The sequence below is a fragment of the Bos indicus x Bos taurus genome, chromosome 11 (assembly GCF_003369695.1).
Source record: "Bos indicus x Bos taurus breed Angus x Brahman F1 hybrid chromosome 11, Bos_hybrid_MaternalHap_v2.0, whole genome shotgun sequence".
In the NCBI taxonomy this organism is placed as follows: Eukaryota; Metazoa; Chordata; class Mammalia; order Artiodactyla; family Bovidae; genus Bos; species Bos indicus x Bos taurus.
This window is the reverse complement of record NC_040086.1, coordinates 36,264,518-36,278,366: the sequence shown is the minus strand read 5'-3', so window position 1 is coordinate 36,278,366 and position 13,849 is coordinate 36,264,518. Positions and strand designations below refer to the sequence as shown.

General features: G+C 38.7%; 1 protein-coding gene across 2 annotated transcripts in view; it reads left to right on the top strand.

Annotated features, from left to right (window-relative positions):
- PSME4 (proteasome activator subunit 4) overlaps window positions 1-13,849 on the top strand; it is a 100,178-nt gene that overhangs the window by 73,603 nt on the left and 12,726 nt on the right. The window contains exons 32-41 of one of the 2 annotated variants that reach the window (XM_027555278.1): window positions 34-115; window positions 1,388-1,541; window positions 2,557-2,626; window positions 3,149-3,274; window positions 3,802-3,954; window positions 5,989-6,093; window positions 6,638-6,729; window positions 7,580-7,711; window positions 8,274-8,482; window positions 9,661-9,746. In XM_027555278.1, coding sequence (XP_027411079.1) covers window positions 34-115; window positions 1,388-1,541; window positions 2,557-2,626; window positions 3,149-3,274; window positions 3,802-3,954; window positions 5,989-6,093; window positions 6,638-6,729; window positions 7,580-7,711; window positions 8,274-8,482; window positions 9,661-9,746 — 1,209 coding nt within the window. Of the gene's footprint in view, window positions 1-33; window positions 116-1,387; window positions 1,542-2,556; window positions 2,627-3,148; window positions 3,275-3,801; window positions 3,955-5,988; window positions 6,094-6,637; window positions 6,730-7,579; window positions 7,712-8,273; window positions 8,496-9,660; window positions 9,747-13,849 lie in introns of both variants that reach the window. The other variant, XM_027555280.1, reaches the window with a different exon arrangement.

Sequence of the window (13,849 nt, the reverse complement as noted above, 5' to 3'; positions counted from 1 at the left end):
ATGTAAAATGTACCTTACCTGCTTCTTTTCTAGATGGCAATCTCAGCTGTTGCTGGCATTCTTAAGCAGCTAAAAAGAACCCACAAAAAACTGACCATCAGTCCCTATGAAATCAGTAAGTATTACCAAATGTGATGAATAGTGCTTCTTAGTCAGACTTGGAAAGCTTCTTTGAAATGAATAAATTATAGTTCTTGATCCACATATTTTTCTGTACCAAGTATAGAAGTATAGGAGATTTTTTTTTACTTAAAAAAAGATATTTGTTTGGCTGTGCCAGAGCTTAGTTGTAGCACGCAAGATCTTTGTTTTAACATGCTGGATGTTCAGCTGCAGCACGCAAACTCTTAGTTGTGATATGTAGGATCTAGTTCTCTGACGAGGGATCAAACCCAGACTCCCTCCATTGGGAGTACAGAGTCTTAGCCACTGGACACCAGGGAAAGCCCCTAGGAAGATTTTAATTCTAAGTATGAAATAATATTATAAAGGGAAAACAGTTGACCTGGTAAAAACTAGTGATAACGATATTTATAAAACAGATGGCTCTTTATGTCTTCATAATACGTAAAATGTGTACCTTTTACACACTCTGGATACACATTATCTACTTCTTATTTATCTCACCAGTTAAGCAGTTGTACTAGTTATTTCTCAAACAGTATTTCACAGACTTGAATACCATTACCATTAATTCATCAATAAATGTTTAGGGGCAAAGTTAATTTGATTTTGGAAGGGGAAATATTTTGGGGGGGCTGCACCTCATGCTTAGTTCTGGGATCTTAGTTCTGCGACCAGTAATTGAACCCAGGCCCTCAGCAGTGAGCATGCCAAATCCTAACCAAATTTATCATTTGACTATCAAATTTTTTTTAATCTCTGGTAACTCCTGAGATATTCAAACAGCTATCTTCAGTTTTCCTCCCTACCCCATTTTAGGAGGGGAGTTTAGCTGTGCGCCACCATCTTTATTTTGGAACAGAGAGAGAATGTGAAAGTGTACACATGGTGAAATGTAAAAATTGAAGCCATCTGGTTGAAGAATACATGGGAATTCTTTGAGCTTTGTAATTAAGTCAAGCCTAATTAAATTAATCAAACCTAACAATTTTTTAAATTTTGGTAAAAGGAATGAAGTACGGATCAAACTTGATTTTTTTTTTCCCCCCTCAGATAACTATCCCAGCACCATTTAGTAGATGATAAGCCCATTTTTCCTCTTCTGATTTGAAATGCTTCATATGTATGTGGTTTTTTGCTTGACTGAATTTTCATAGAATCTTGTTAGGAAGATAAAGTCACACTAGCACTATGGATTGGTTGTTGAGAATAATTATTGCACAGATATTTTGAAGTTCATCAAATGTAATTGTCTTTTCCTTAGGTGGATATCCTAAACCCACCCAGATTGTTGCTGGTGATAGGCCTGATAACCACTGGTTGCATTATGATAGCAAAAGCATACCAAGAACTAAAAAAGAATGGGAGTCAAGTTGCTTTGTGGAAAAAACTCATTGGGGATACTACACCTGGCCACAGTAAGTTGCAGCTTGCCACGCACCTTACTACTGAACAGCTTATCTTCAATAAAATTTGTTTTGTCATCTGGATTTCTGTGGACGTTCTGAGGCTGTTGAAGCATAGGCACTCTGTCACCAAAGATACACAATCTCTAGCTTTTCCGCTCTTCTTTTCTTTGTTCTTGTCAGTGCTGTGCCTCATCCTGCCTCTATTCTTGTCTTTCCCTTAGACTTTCTTAGTCCTACCATTACACTTCTAAGGAGTTTGTTAATAGTTGCTTTGAATTATATTCTTGCCTATTAAAAAAATACTACACCTGTCTAAACCAGCCCCAAGAAATACTTCTTTGTCTTTTATTGACCCTAGTAATCTATGTTATTAGGATGCGCGACCTGATAGATTTTTTTTTTGTATTTTATTTAATTTATTTTAATTGGAGGCTAATTACTTTATAATATTGTAGTGGTTTTTGCCATACATTGACATGAATCAGCCATGGGTGTACATCTGTTCCCATCCTGAACCCCCTCCCACCTCCCTCCCCATCCCATCCCTCAGGGTCATCCCAGTGCACCAGCCCTGAGCGCCCTGTCTCATGCATCGAACCTGGACTGGCGATCTGTTTCACATATGAAAATACACATGTTTCAGTGCTGTTCTCTCAAATCATCCTAACCTCGCCTTCTCCCACAGAGTCTAAAAGACTGTTTTATACATCTGTGTCTCTTTTGCTGTCTTGCATATAGGGTCATTGTTACCATCTTTCTAAATTTCATATATATGCATTAGTATACTGTATTGGTGTTTTTCTTTCTGACTTACTTCACTCTATAGTAGGCTCCAATTCATCCACCTCATTAGAACTGATTCAAATGTATTCTTTTTAATGGCTGAATAATATTCCATTGTGTATACGTACCACAACTTTCTTACCCATTCGTCTGCTGGTGGACATCTCATGCTTTTTATCCATGAAGCTCTAATGTTGTTTTCTATCTACGTGTGTTACCAATACAAACTCTTACTGTGTAGGAATATGGTTGTTTATGCTGGTGTGGAGGAGCAACCTAAGCTTGGCAGAAGCAGGGAGGATTTGACAGAGGTAAGCATCTAATTTCACCATTTGTGAACACACCTGGTTCACATGCGTCTTGCTTTTGGCTATTGATTTATTAGAACTTAGTTCACGTTTTTCTCCCCCAAATTTGTGTCCTGCAGTGTAGTACAGTAAGTGCTGGCAAATGTATACTCCCTTTCTCCCCCTGCCCCAACCCTCCTCCCTTCTCTTAGGACCAGCTGTCACAAGGCTTATGTCTCTAAGTCACTCTCAACTGCCTAATTAGCACTCACTTAGGTACTGACTTTTAGTTTTTTATTGCATATAAATGGTGGATAATCAGTAAATAATTATTTATAGATTTAAGTTGGAACCTCTCAGTCTTCATAGAACTTCTTTATCATTTTGAAGAATTTTAAATTTATGTCTTCCTCAGTTACGTTTATGCTGTAGCTTCTGTAATTCTGAACAAAGTTTACTTTTAACTTATGGTAGTTTATAAATATGGAAATAATTTTGAATAAATTTTAATCCCTGAATGTTCTTTTTTTTTTTCCAATTTTATAGGCAGAACAGATTATATTTGATCATTTTTCTGATCCTAAATTTGTCGAACAGTTAATTACCTTTCTATCTTTAGAAGACAGAAAAGGAAAAGATAAATTTAATCCTCGACGTTTTTGCCTCTTTAAGGTAACTGTTATTTATATACCCTTTTCATAAAGCTTAGTGATTCTCAGTTTGTAGGTTTGTGAGTTCTAAAGTATTTGATCAAAGTTTGAGTTTAGTCACCTGTTACCTTTATTTAAAATTACTTTAGAAGTAATGCCTGTCGTATTCATCTTGGCTTAAGGTTTAGGATTCAAAAAACCAGGCTTTTTAGTGTTTATCTCTAATATTTGTAATTAGCAGTAGAGATAAAATACCAAAACCCACAAGACTGTATGCATTTCATATTTGTTTGATTTTTCTTGAGGTGTGTGTGATATTTGTAAGATCAGAAAGATTATTAAGTTTTATTTCATTGATTATATTTTAATGTGATGTGGCAAATAACAAGTGGTTTTATCATTTTAACTTACATTGTTAAAGCAGTTAAGTTCTAAGGTGAGAACATAGATTATTTTAAGCACAGTAGTAATATAGTAAACAAATATGAGCATGTTATAATGGAGATGTAGTCATTTGAGTACTGAAGAACTTTTTCTTTATTTGCATAGGGTATATTCAGAAATTTTGATGATGCCTTCCTCCCAGTTCTGAAGCCCCATTTAGAACGTTTGGTTGCAGATTCACATGAGAGCACCCAGCGATGTGTTGCAGAAATTATAGCTGGCTTAATCAGAGGCTCTAAGCATTGGACATTTGAAAAGGTGATGTAATTTGTGGAGCACATTTCTTAAAGTTGCATTGTCCATTTGTGTAGCAATTCCCAACGCATTGGGTATTAACACCTGGATTAGTCCCCTCAGCCTCCTCTGCCCCTCTGCCTGTGTTCAAGTGCCACCTTGGGGCCAGCAGTCCTGCTGAGGGAGTGAGGCGGCAGGTGGTCGGACAGGTGTCTGACGGGGATGGTGGTGGGAACAGCAGTGGAGCAGCCAGTGGTCCTGTGTGCTTATCTCATCTCCACGGGGTCAGCCTGCGGTGCCCATGCCCTCCAAAATGGACAGCAGAGTATGTGTTTATCAAAACATTTTCACTGCTGCACCGAGGAGACACGCATCTTTTAAAAAAAAATGATATTAGCACCTAAAAGATTAAATGCTTGACTCCATATTGCTTTTCTTCCCTGATAGCTCAGTTCGTAAAGAATCTGCCTGCAATGCGGGAGACCTGGGTTTGATCCCTGGGTTGGGAAGATCCCCTGGAGAAGGGAAAGGCTACCCACTCCAGTAGTCTGGCCTGGAGAATTCCATGGACTGTATAGTCCAAGTGGTCTCAAAGAGTCAGACACGACTGAGCGGCTTTCACTTTTGACTCTCCATTGCTTTAGAGTATAGGTCACAGAGTCATGTTCTGTAGGTGGCACTGAATATCTTTTACAATTTGAATTATTTTCCATCCAGGTATGTCATGCAAAAAGAACTTTAGTTTCTCTTGAAAAACAGGAAGCTCCTGGAACCCTGCTCCCATGTTGCTGCACTGTATCAGTTGGCTGGGGCTGTGCATGAGCGTCTCCCTTCATGAGGCACTCTCTAGCTTCTCCTGAAGTCTTTTCTCTTAGCCTCTGTGCTGCTTTACTCATTTGGTCTTGTAGATGGTTTTGAATTTGACAGCCTTGTTTTGAGTATCCCTCTTTTGAATTGTAAGATTAAGTTTTACATATCCACCTCAAGGTTAGTTTCTTTCCTAGCAAAATGCACTAGACTGAAAGTAACCTGGTAAAATGTTCAGAATGCCTGAAAACATTCATACTTAATTACACGTAGGAGGATTATGAACACTTTTTAATATATTAATATATTATTTTATACTTATTCAAATCATGTATTAAATAAAAGAATTTGTTAGATTGTAACATTGCCATTTTCCTGGTATATCATGAAGCAGTTTTATGTAAATATGTTAATATGTAGCCTTGTCATCCTTTCTCTATCATTTTTGAGTTACCTCAATCCCAGAATACAGCTCCTTTCCTTTTTAGTTGTTATAAAATATAGCTTGTTTTCCTTTTTATTCAGAGTCTAATGCTAAACTGGAAATTTTATCACAAACCATCTCTTCCCCATTTGTCTTAACATAGGTCCTTTTGACTAAAGTAGGGTTCATGGACCTGTAGCTTAAGCATCACTTGGGAGTTTATTAGAAAAGTAGGATCTCAAGACCCATCCTGAGCTAATTAATCAGAATCTGCATTTTGTCAAGGATATTTGTGCTCTCACTAAACTATGAGAAGCAGTTCAGTGTTTAGACCCATATATTCACTGCCTGTGTAACTGGAACACATTTTTAAATGCTATTTATAATAACCCAAAACTTGGAATGTAAAGATGATGCTTTCAGGTAATACTAAATTGTATTGAAACGTCATTGGTTCCTGTATTAGAATTCAATCCTGTGACTGTAAGCATGCAAAATACAGAGATGATTGAGGTTTTGTTTTAGCTCAGTGTACTATGTTATTCAGACATTTGAATAGATAACTTCTCAATAGTAGGAGAGATTTTGTACAGAACCATATAAGTTGTCTCCTCTTTTCTTTTTTTTTTTGCGGGGGGAAGAGGGGAGGAAATTGCCGTATTATCTGGCCATGTTTTCATGTATCATGGTACCTTCTTCAATTCTTTGGGTCTTTTAAGAAATAAAGGAAAGATCAGTTTGTGTATTTGTATGTGTGGGTTTGCAGGAACAGATAGTTTAAGAAAAGTGTTCTGAGTATCGTTAACTTCTATATTTTATTTGAGTAGGTGGAGAAGCTTTGGGAACTTCTATGTCCTCTACTTCGAACAGCATTGTCCAACATTACAGTAGAAACTTACAACGACTGGGGAACTTGTATAGCAACATCCTGTGTAAGTTTTCCTCTTCATTTTTGTGTCTCACTAATGATCTATTCAAACTATTTCATACCCTATCTCAAAATATGTAAAATCTCATATTTCTTGATCCTGAAATTTTGTCCTCTTACATAACTGGAGAGATGGTGCTGTTTAGCCTTTTAAACAAGCCTTGAGTGATAACTCTTAAGTAATAATTATACCTTCTTTGCCATGATAATTGCATTTTTAGATTAAATGACAAGCCAACTCATATACCTAGAAGTGTCACTTATATATAGTAAAAGCCAGATGATACAAGGTTATAGGTGTCATTTTTGACAACAGAAACGTGCAGAGCAGTTATACTTTGATTTAAAACAGTCTGATTAGCTGACAGTTTTCTCACTGTTGCTCTTCCTAACATCAGCTACATTTGGATTTGACTCACCCATAAGTTTTAATTTGATTTTCTTCCTCAAGACTTAGGTTTGTTTATATTTCTAAAGTAAGGATGTCTGATTTATTTGCAGAATTATATGGCCCCTGTTTTAATTGCTACTTTATGTTTTCAACACAGGAAAGCAGAGATCCCCGGAAACTTCATTGGCTTTTTGAACTGCTGTTGGAATCACCACTGAGTGGTGAAGGAGGATCCTTTGTAGATGCATGGTAAATAAGAAGGAAACTGAGGAGGTTAACAAAAGATAACATCTTTGTTCTTGATGTAGAAGTGGAAGTGAAGCTCTGCACCTCTAACAGCTACATATCGTAACCCCGTTCTTCTGAGTGATGACCATAGTCCATTTACATACAACCTATGATGCTAAGTAGAGTTATTTCTCACTTGAGAACAAGTAGGAGAAATGAAGGCAGCCTGAGCAGTTCAAACAAAAAGTAGGTCCAGCCTACTCTATTGTTAACATCTTTTCTATCAGGACTGCTCTTTTGTACCATTATGATATTACTAACTTCCTTATCACATGATCTAATTTTTTATACTTTCCTATTAGGAAAGAAGATAGTAATCCTTTTAAGGAAAAATATACTTGGGCATAAGGAGCTGTAAAACAAATTACTGAACAATAGAAGGAAATCTAGATAATCCTGTTAATAAGAAAAGTCATTTATTATTAATATTAATTAGTAAGGAAACTTCTAATGCTTAGAGATTAACTCAGTGAGTATTCTAAAGTCTGTTTCTTTTGTCTGTATAGTAGTGGAGATGAAATGGAATACAGAGAAAATGATGTAGAAAAAAATAATAAAGTCTTCCTAAAGATGCTGTTCTATACTGTCAGCTTGAAAATGAAACAGTTTTAGGTAGAATACAGACTGTCAACATGTAAAGGCAGAACTTCCCTTGTGTTCGAGTGTTAAGACCCTGTACTTCCACTGAAGGGGCATGGGTTTGATCCCTGGCTACGGAACTAAAATCCCACATGCCACAGAGTGGGGGAGTGGGGGACAGGCAAAGGTGGAGAGGGGCACTAACCCAGCTCTCATTTGTTTTGATTTTTAGTCGACTCTATGTCCTCCAAGGCGGCCTTGCCCAGCAAGAGTGGAGAGTGCCTGAGTTATTGCATAGACTACTGAAGTATTTGGAGCCCAAACTCACCCAGGTTTACAAAAATGTTAGGGAAAGAATAGGGAGGTGGGTATTATTTTCCCTGTGGTATGGTATACCTCTTGAGTCCTTTTTATTAAATTTTGGTGTCAAATAATACATACTGTTTATGTTACTGTTGAGTTTTGTGATATACTTTTCTTCAGATTTTGTTTTATATTGTATTGTGGGACCTTAGATGAGAGGCTCTGAACGGAAGGAGACCACAGTTCGATTCCTGGGTTGGAACAATCCCCTGGAGAGGGGAATGGCAATCCACTTCAGTATTCTTGCTTGGAGAATTCCATGGACAGAGAAGCCTGTGGGCTACAGTCCTTGGGGTCCCAAAGAGTCCGACTTGACTGAGCAACTACACTTGCACTTTCTGAATGTAAAATAGAATGGTATTGTGCTCACAAGCAAGTGGGGAGTGGTTGCCACACTGCAGTTTTTAATACCTCAGAGTTGTAGGCACAGGCACAAGTTGTAGGCACAAGTTCCTCTCCAGGAATTGTCCTGGGCAGATTTACTTTGGTTGGGTCATACTTTTGAACCTTAGTTTTATCCATAATGTGGGATCTATTCTTACTATATATATTTTATTTTACAGTGTGCTGACCTATATATTCATGATAGATGTTTCTTTGCCAAACACTGCACCAACAGCATCACCTCGTGTCCCTGAGTTTACTGCTCGAATTCTAGAGAAGTTGAAACCCCTCATGGATGTAGATGAAGAAATTCAGAACCATGTTATGGAAGAAAATGGAATTGGTGAAGAAGATGAACGAACCCAGGGCATTAAACTCTTAAAAACTAGTGAGTGGCTCAAGTTAGTAGAAACCCCCTTTAAAAACAGATACTTTAGATTATCCTACTGACTTTTTTCTCTTTTTTTAATTATTATGGTAAAATGTACATAATATAACATTTACAGTTGAGTGGCATCAAATAGTTTACATTATTGTATGGCCATCACTTTCACCCATCTTTGTACTCTTTTCATCTTGCAAAACTGAAGCCCTGTACCCGTTAAAAAATAGCTCCTCATTCTCCCCTCCCTCAGCCTCAGACAACCTTCAATCTACTTTCTGTCTCTATAATATGCCTATTCTAGGTATCTCATGTAAGGAGAATCATAAAATATTTCTCCTTTTATGTCTGGCTTTTTTCACTTTGTGTAATGTTTTCAGTGTTTTTCTATTCATAGACTTTTAGGTTGCTTATGCCTTTTGGCTATTATGAATAGTATTTTTATGAATGTTAATATAAAGTTATATTTGAGTCTCTGCTTTCATGTCTTTTGGGTATTGAAAGCAGAATTGCTATACCATAGGGTAATTCTATGTTTAATTTTTTGAGGCGCCACCAAGGTATTTTCTACAGTGGCCTCATCATTTTATATTCCAAACAGCAGTATTAGAAAGATTTCAACTTTTGCACCTTTTGGCCAACATTTGTTTTCTGTTTTTATGACAATAGCTCTCCTAGTAGGTGTGAAGAAGGTATCTTATTTTGATTTACATTGCCCTCATTTTTCATTTTTGTTTCTTTTCATTTCCATTTTTGTTTCTTCTTTGGAGAAATGTCAAGGTCTTTGCCCAGTTTTGAATTAGGTTGTTTTGTTGTTTTTGAGTTGTAGATCTTTACTAGGAGTGTAAACAACTAATTTCATTATCATTTTTGCTTTGTGAGGATGTTTGAAGGCTGGTTTTCATCTGTACTTCATGTGGTTGTTTGTAGATAAATAGTTATCAATAGCTAGCCGATTGATTCTTTTGAAAGTGATTTCAGTTCCCTGGATTGGTTGATAACCTTTGTTTAGGATCCTGTCACACTGCTGATCAAATCTGTGAAGTAACACAGATGATCTCTTTCTTTACATTGAAGAGCTCTCAGAGTGCTTTTCTGGGTTGCACTATATCATAGAACTATTCTACCTTATGTAGTCTCTAACTCAGTAGTGAAGACTGACTCTTTGTTTTTGTTTCCATAAGTTTTGAAATGGCTGATGGCAAGTGCAGGAAGATCATTCTCTACAGCAGTCGCAGAACAACTTCAGCTTCTGCCTTTGTTCTTTAAGGTAAGTTTATGTCTGAAATTAAAGCTGCATCCCCTTTTGACCTTCAAAAGAAATTATTATCAGAGGGTTGATAAGTTTTCAGGCTGTATGATTTGTGTACATCTCTAAAAAAAGTCATCACAGGAAAATCATTAGGTGATCAGTTCAATCATTCAGTCATTTCCGACTCTTTGCGACCCCATGAACACAGCATGCCAGGCCTCCCTGTCAATCACCAACTCCCGGAGTCCACCTAAACCCATGTCCATTGAGTTGGTGATACCATCTAACAGTCTCATCCTCTGTCGTCCCCTTTTCCTCCTGCACTCAATCTTTCCCAGCATCAGGGTCTTTTCAAATGAGTCAGCACTTCATCAGGTGGCCAAAGTATTGGAGCTTCAGCTTCAACACCAGTCCTTCCAATAAACACCCAGGACTGATCTCCTTTAGGATGGACTGGTTAGATCTCCTTGCAGTCCAAGGGACTCTCAAGTCTTTTCCAACACCACAGTTCAAAAGCATCAGTTCTTTGGTGCTCAGCTTTCTTTATAATCCAACTGTCACATCATACATGACCACTGGAAAAACCATAGCCTCGACCAGACGGACCTTTGTTGACAAAGTAATGTCTCTGCTTTTTAATATGCTGTCTAGGTTGGTCATGACTTTCCTTCCAAGGAGTAAGCATCCTTTAATTTCATGGCTGTAGTCACCATCTGCAGTGATTTTGGAGCCCCAAAAAATAGTCAGCCACTGTTTCCACTGTTTCCCCATCTATTTGCCATGGAGTGATGGGCCTGGATGCTATGATCTTAGTATTCTGAATGTTGAGCTTTAAGCCTGCTGTTTCACTCTCCTCTTTCACTTTCATCAAGAGGCTCTTTAGTTCTTCACTTTCTGCCATAAGGGTGGTGTCATCTGCATATCTGAGGTTATTGATATTTCTCCCAGCAATCTTGATTCCAGCTTGTGCTTCCTCCAGCCCAGCATGTCTCATGATGTACTCTGCATGTAAGTTAAATAGGCCGGGTGACAATATACAGCCTTGATGTACTCCTTTTCCTATTTGGAACCAGTCTATTGTTCCATGTCCAGTAACTGTTGCTTCCTGACCTGTATACAGGTTTCTCAAGAGGCAGGTCAGGTGGTCTGGTATTCCCATCTTTTTCAGAATTTCCCACAGTTTATTCTGATCCACACAGTCAAAGGCTTTGGCATAGTCAGTAAAGCAGAAATAGATGTTTTTCTGGAACTCTCTTGCTTTTTCCATGATCCAGTGGATGTTGGAAATTTGATCTCTGGTTCCTCTGCCTTTTCTAAAACCAGCTTGAACATCTGGAAGTTCATGGTTCATGTATTGCTGAAGCCTGGCTTAGAAAATTTTGAGCATTACTTTACTAGCATGTGAGATGAGTGCAATTGTGTTTGAGCATTCTTTGGCATTGCCTTTCTTTGGGATTGGAATGTAGACTGACCTTTTCCAGTCCTGTGGCCACTGCTGAGTTTTCCAAATTTGCTGGCATATTGAGTGCAGCACTTTCACAGCATCATCATTCAGGATTTGAAATAGCTCAACTGGAATTCCATCACCTCCACTAGCTTTGTTCGTAATGATGCTTCCTGAGGTCCACTTGACTTCACATTCCAGGATGTCTGGCTCTAGGTGAGTGTGAGTGATGACACCATCATGATTATCTGGGTCGTGAAGATCTTTTTTGTACAGTTCTTCTGTGTATTCTTGCCACCTCTTCTTAATATCTTCTGCTTCTGTTAGGTCCATACCATTTCTGTCCTTTATTGAGTCCATCTTTGCATGAAATGTTCCCTTGGTATCTAATTTTATTGACGAGATCTCTAGTCTTTCCCATTCTATTGTTTTCCTCTATTTCTTTGCATTGATCACTGAGGGAGGCTTTCTTACTCTCCTTTCTATTCTTTGGAACTCTGCATTCAAATGGGTATATTTTGGGGATGGTCTTGATTCCTGTCTCCTGTACAGTGTCTCGAACCTCCGTTCATAGTTCATCAGGCACTCTATCAGATCTAGTCCCTTAAATCTATTTCTCACTTCCACTGTGTAATCATAAGGGATTTGATTTAGGTCATACCTGAATGGTCTGGTAGTTTTCCCCACTTGCTTCAATTTCAGTCTGAATTTGGCAATAAGGAGTTCATGATCTGAGCCACAGTCAGCTCCCGGTCTTGCTTTTGCTGCCTGTATAGAGCTTCTCCATCTTTGGCTGCAAAGAATATAATCAATCTGATGTCAGTATTGACCATCTGGTGATGTCCATGTGTAGTCTTCTCTTGTGTTGTTGGAAGAGGGTGTTTGCTATGACCAGTGTGTTCTCTTGGCAGAACTCTATTAGCCTTTGCCCTGCTTCATTTTGTACTCCAACGCCATATTTGCCTGTTACTCCAGCAGTTTCTTGACTTCTTACTTTTTCGTTCCAGTCCCCTCTAATGAAAAGGACATCTTTTTTGGGTATTCTAAAAGGTCTTATAGGTCTTCATAGAACCGTTCAACTTCAGCTTCTTCAGCGTTACTGGTAGAGGCTTAGACTTGGATTACCGTGATATTGAATGGTTTGCCTTGGAAATGAACAGAGGTCATTCTGTCGTTTTTGAGGTTGCATCCAAATACTGCATTTCAGACTCTTTTGTTGACTGTGATGGCTACTTCGTTTCTTCTAAGGGATTCCTGCCCACAGTAGTAGATACAATGGTCGTCTGAGTTAAATTCACCCATTCTAGTCCATCTTAGTTCGCTGATTCCTAGAATGTCAGTGTTCACTCTTGCCATCTCCTGTTTGACCACTTCCAATTTGCCTTGATTCATGGACCTGACATTCCAGGTTCTTATGCAATATTGCTGTTTACAGCGTCGAACCTTGCTTCTATCACCAGTCTCATCCACAACTGGGTGTAATTTTTGCTTTGCCTCCATCCCTTCATTCTTTCTGGAGTTATTTCTCCACTGATCTCCAGTAGCATATTGGGCAGTTACAGACCTGGGGAGTTCATCTTTCAGCATCCTGTCTTTTTGCCTTTTCATACTGTTCATGAGATTCTCAAGGCAAGAATACTGAAGTGGGTTGCCATTCCCTTCTCCAGTGGACCACATTCTGTCAGACCTCTCCACCATGACCTATCTATCTTGGGTGGCCCCACAGGGCATGGCTTAGTTTCATTGAGTTAGACAAGGCTGTGGTCCATGTGATCAGATTGGCTAGTTTTCTGTGATCGTGTTTTCAGTCTGTCTGCCCTCTGATGCCCTCTCTCAGTGCCTACCATCTTACTTGGGTTTCTCTTACCTTGAACATGGGGTATCTCTTCAGGGCTGCTCCAGCAAAGCACAGCCACTGCTCCTTACCTTGGATGTGGGGTAGGTCCTCTTGGCTGCTGCCCTGACCTTGGACGTAGGGTAGCTCCTCTCGGTTGCCGCCCCGACCTTGGACGTGGGGTAGCTTCTCTCAGCCATTCCTGCGCTGTCGCAGCTGCCGCTCCTGTGCCGTTGAGTTAAATATTTGTTGAAATTATCTTTTTAATATTAGGTAAGAGTAAGATTTTGACAGTTAATGTGAAAAGTCTAAAGACAGAATATTGTTTCACTGAGAGCCAATTTGCAAGTAATAATAGTTTAGGAAAATACTGCTTGCTTAAAAGAAAGTTACAGTGGCATTTTTGAATATAACTGTTTCTGACTTTTTAATTCAATGTGTAATAAATCCAAAAATCAAAATGTTCAGTATATTGTATTTGGGTTTCCCTGGTGGCTCAGATGGTAAAGAGCCTGCCTGCAGTGTGGGAGACCCGGGTTCAATCCCTGGGTCAGGAAGATTCCCTGGAGAAAGGAATGCAACCCACTCCAGTACTCTTGCCTGGAGAACTCCTTGGACAGAGGAGCTTGGCAGGCTACAGTCCATGGGGATCGCAAAGAGTCGGACACGACTAAAGTGACTTAATGTGCGTGCATATTGTATTTATTTTATAATGTTGAATGGCACTGTATATCGTTGGTTCTAACGAACACTTGCAGAAAGTAACCTGTCTCCATTGATCATATTGAAGTTTTATTTGCTGCAAGATACAACCTGAGGTGGTTTTAATCATTCATCCACTCA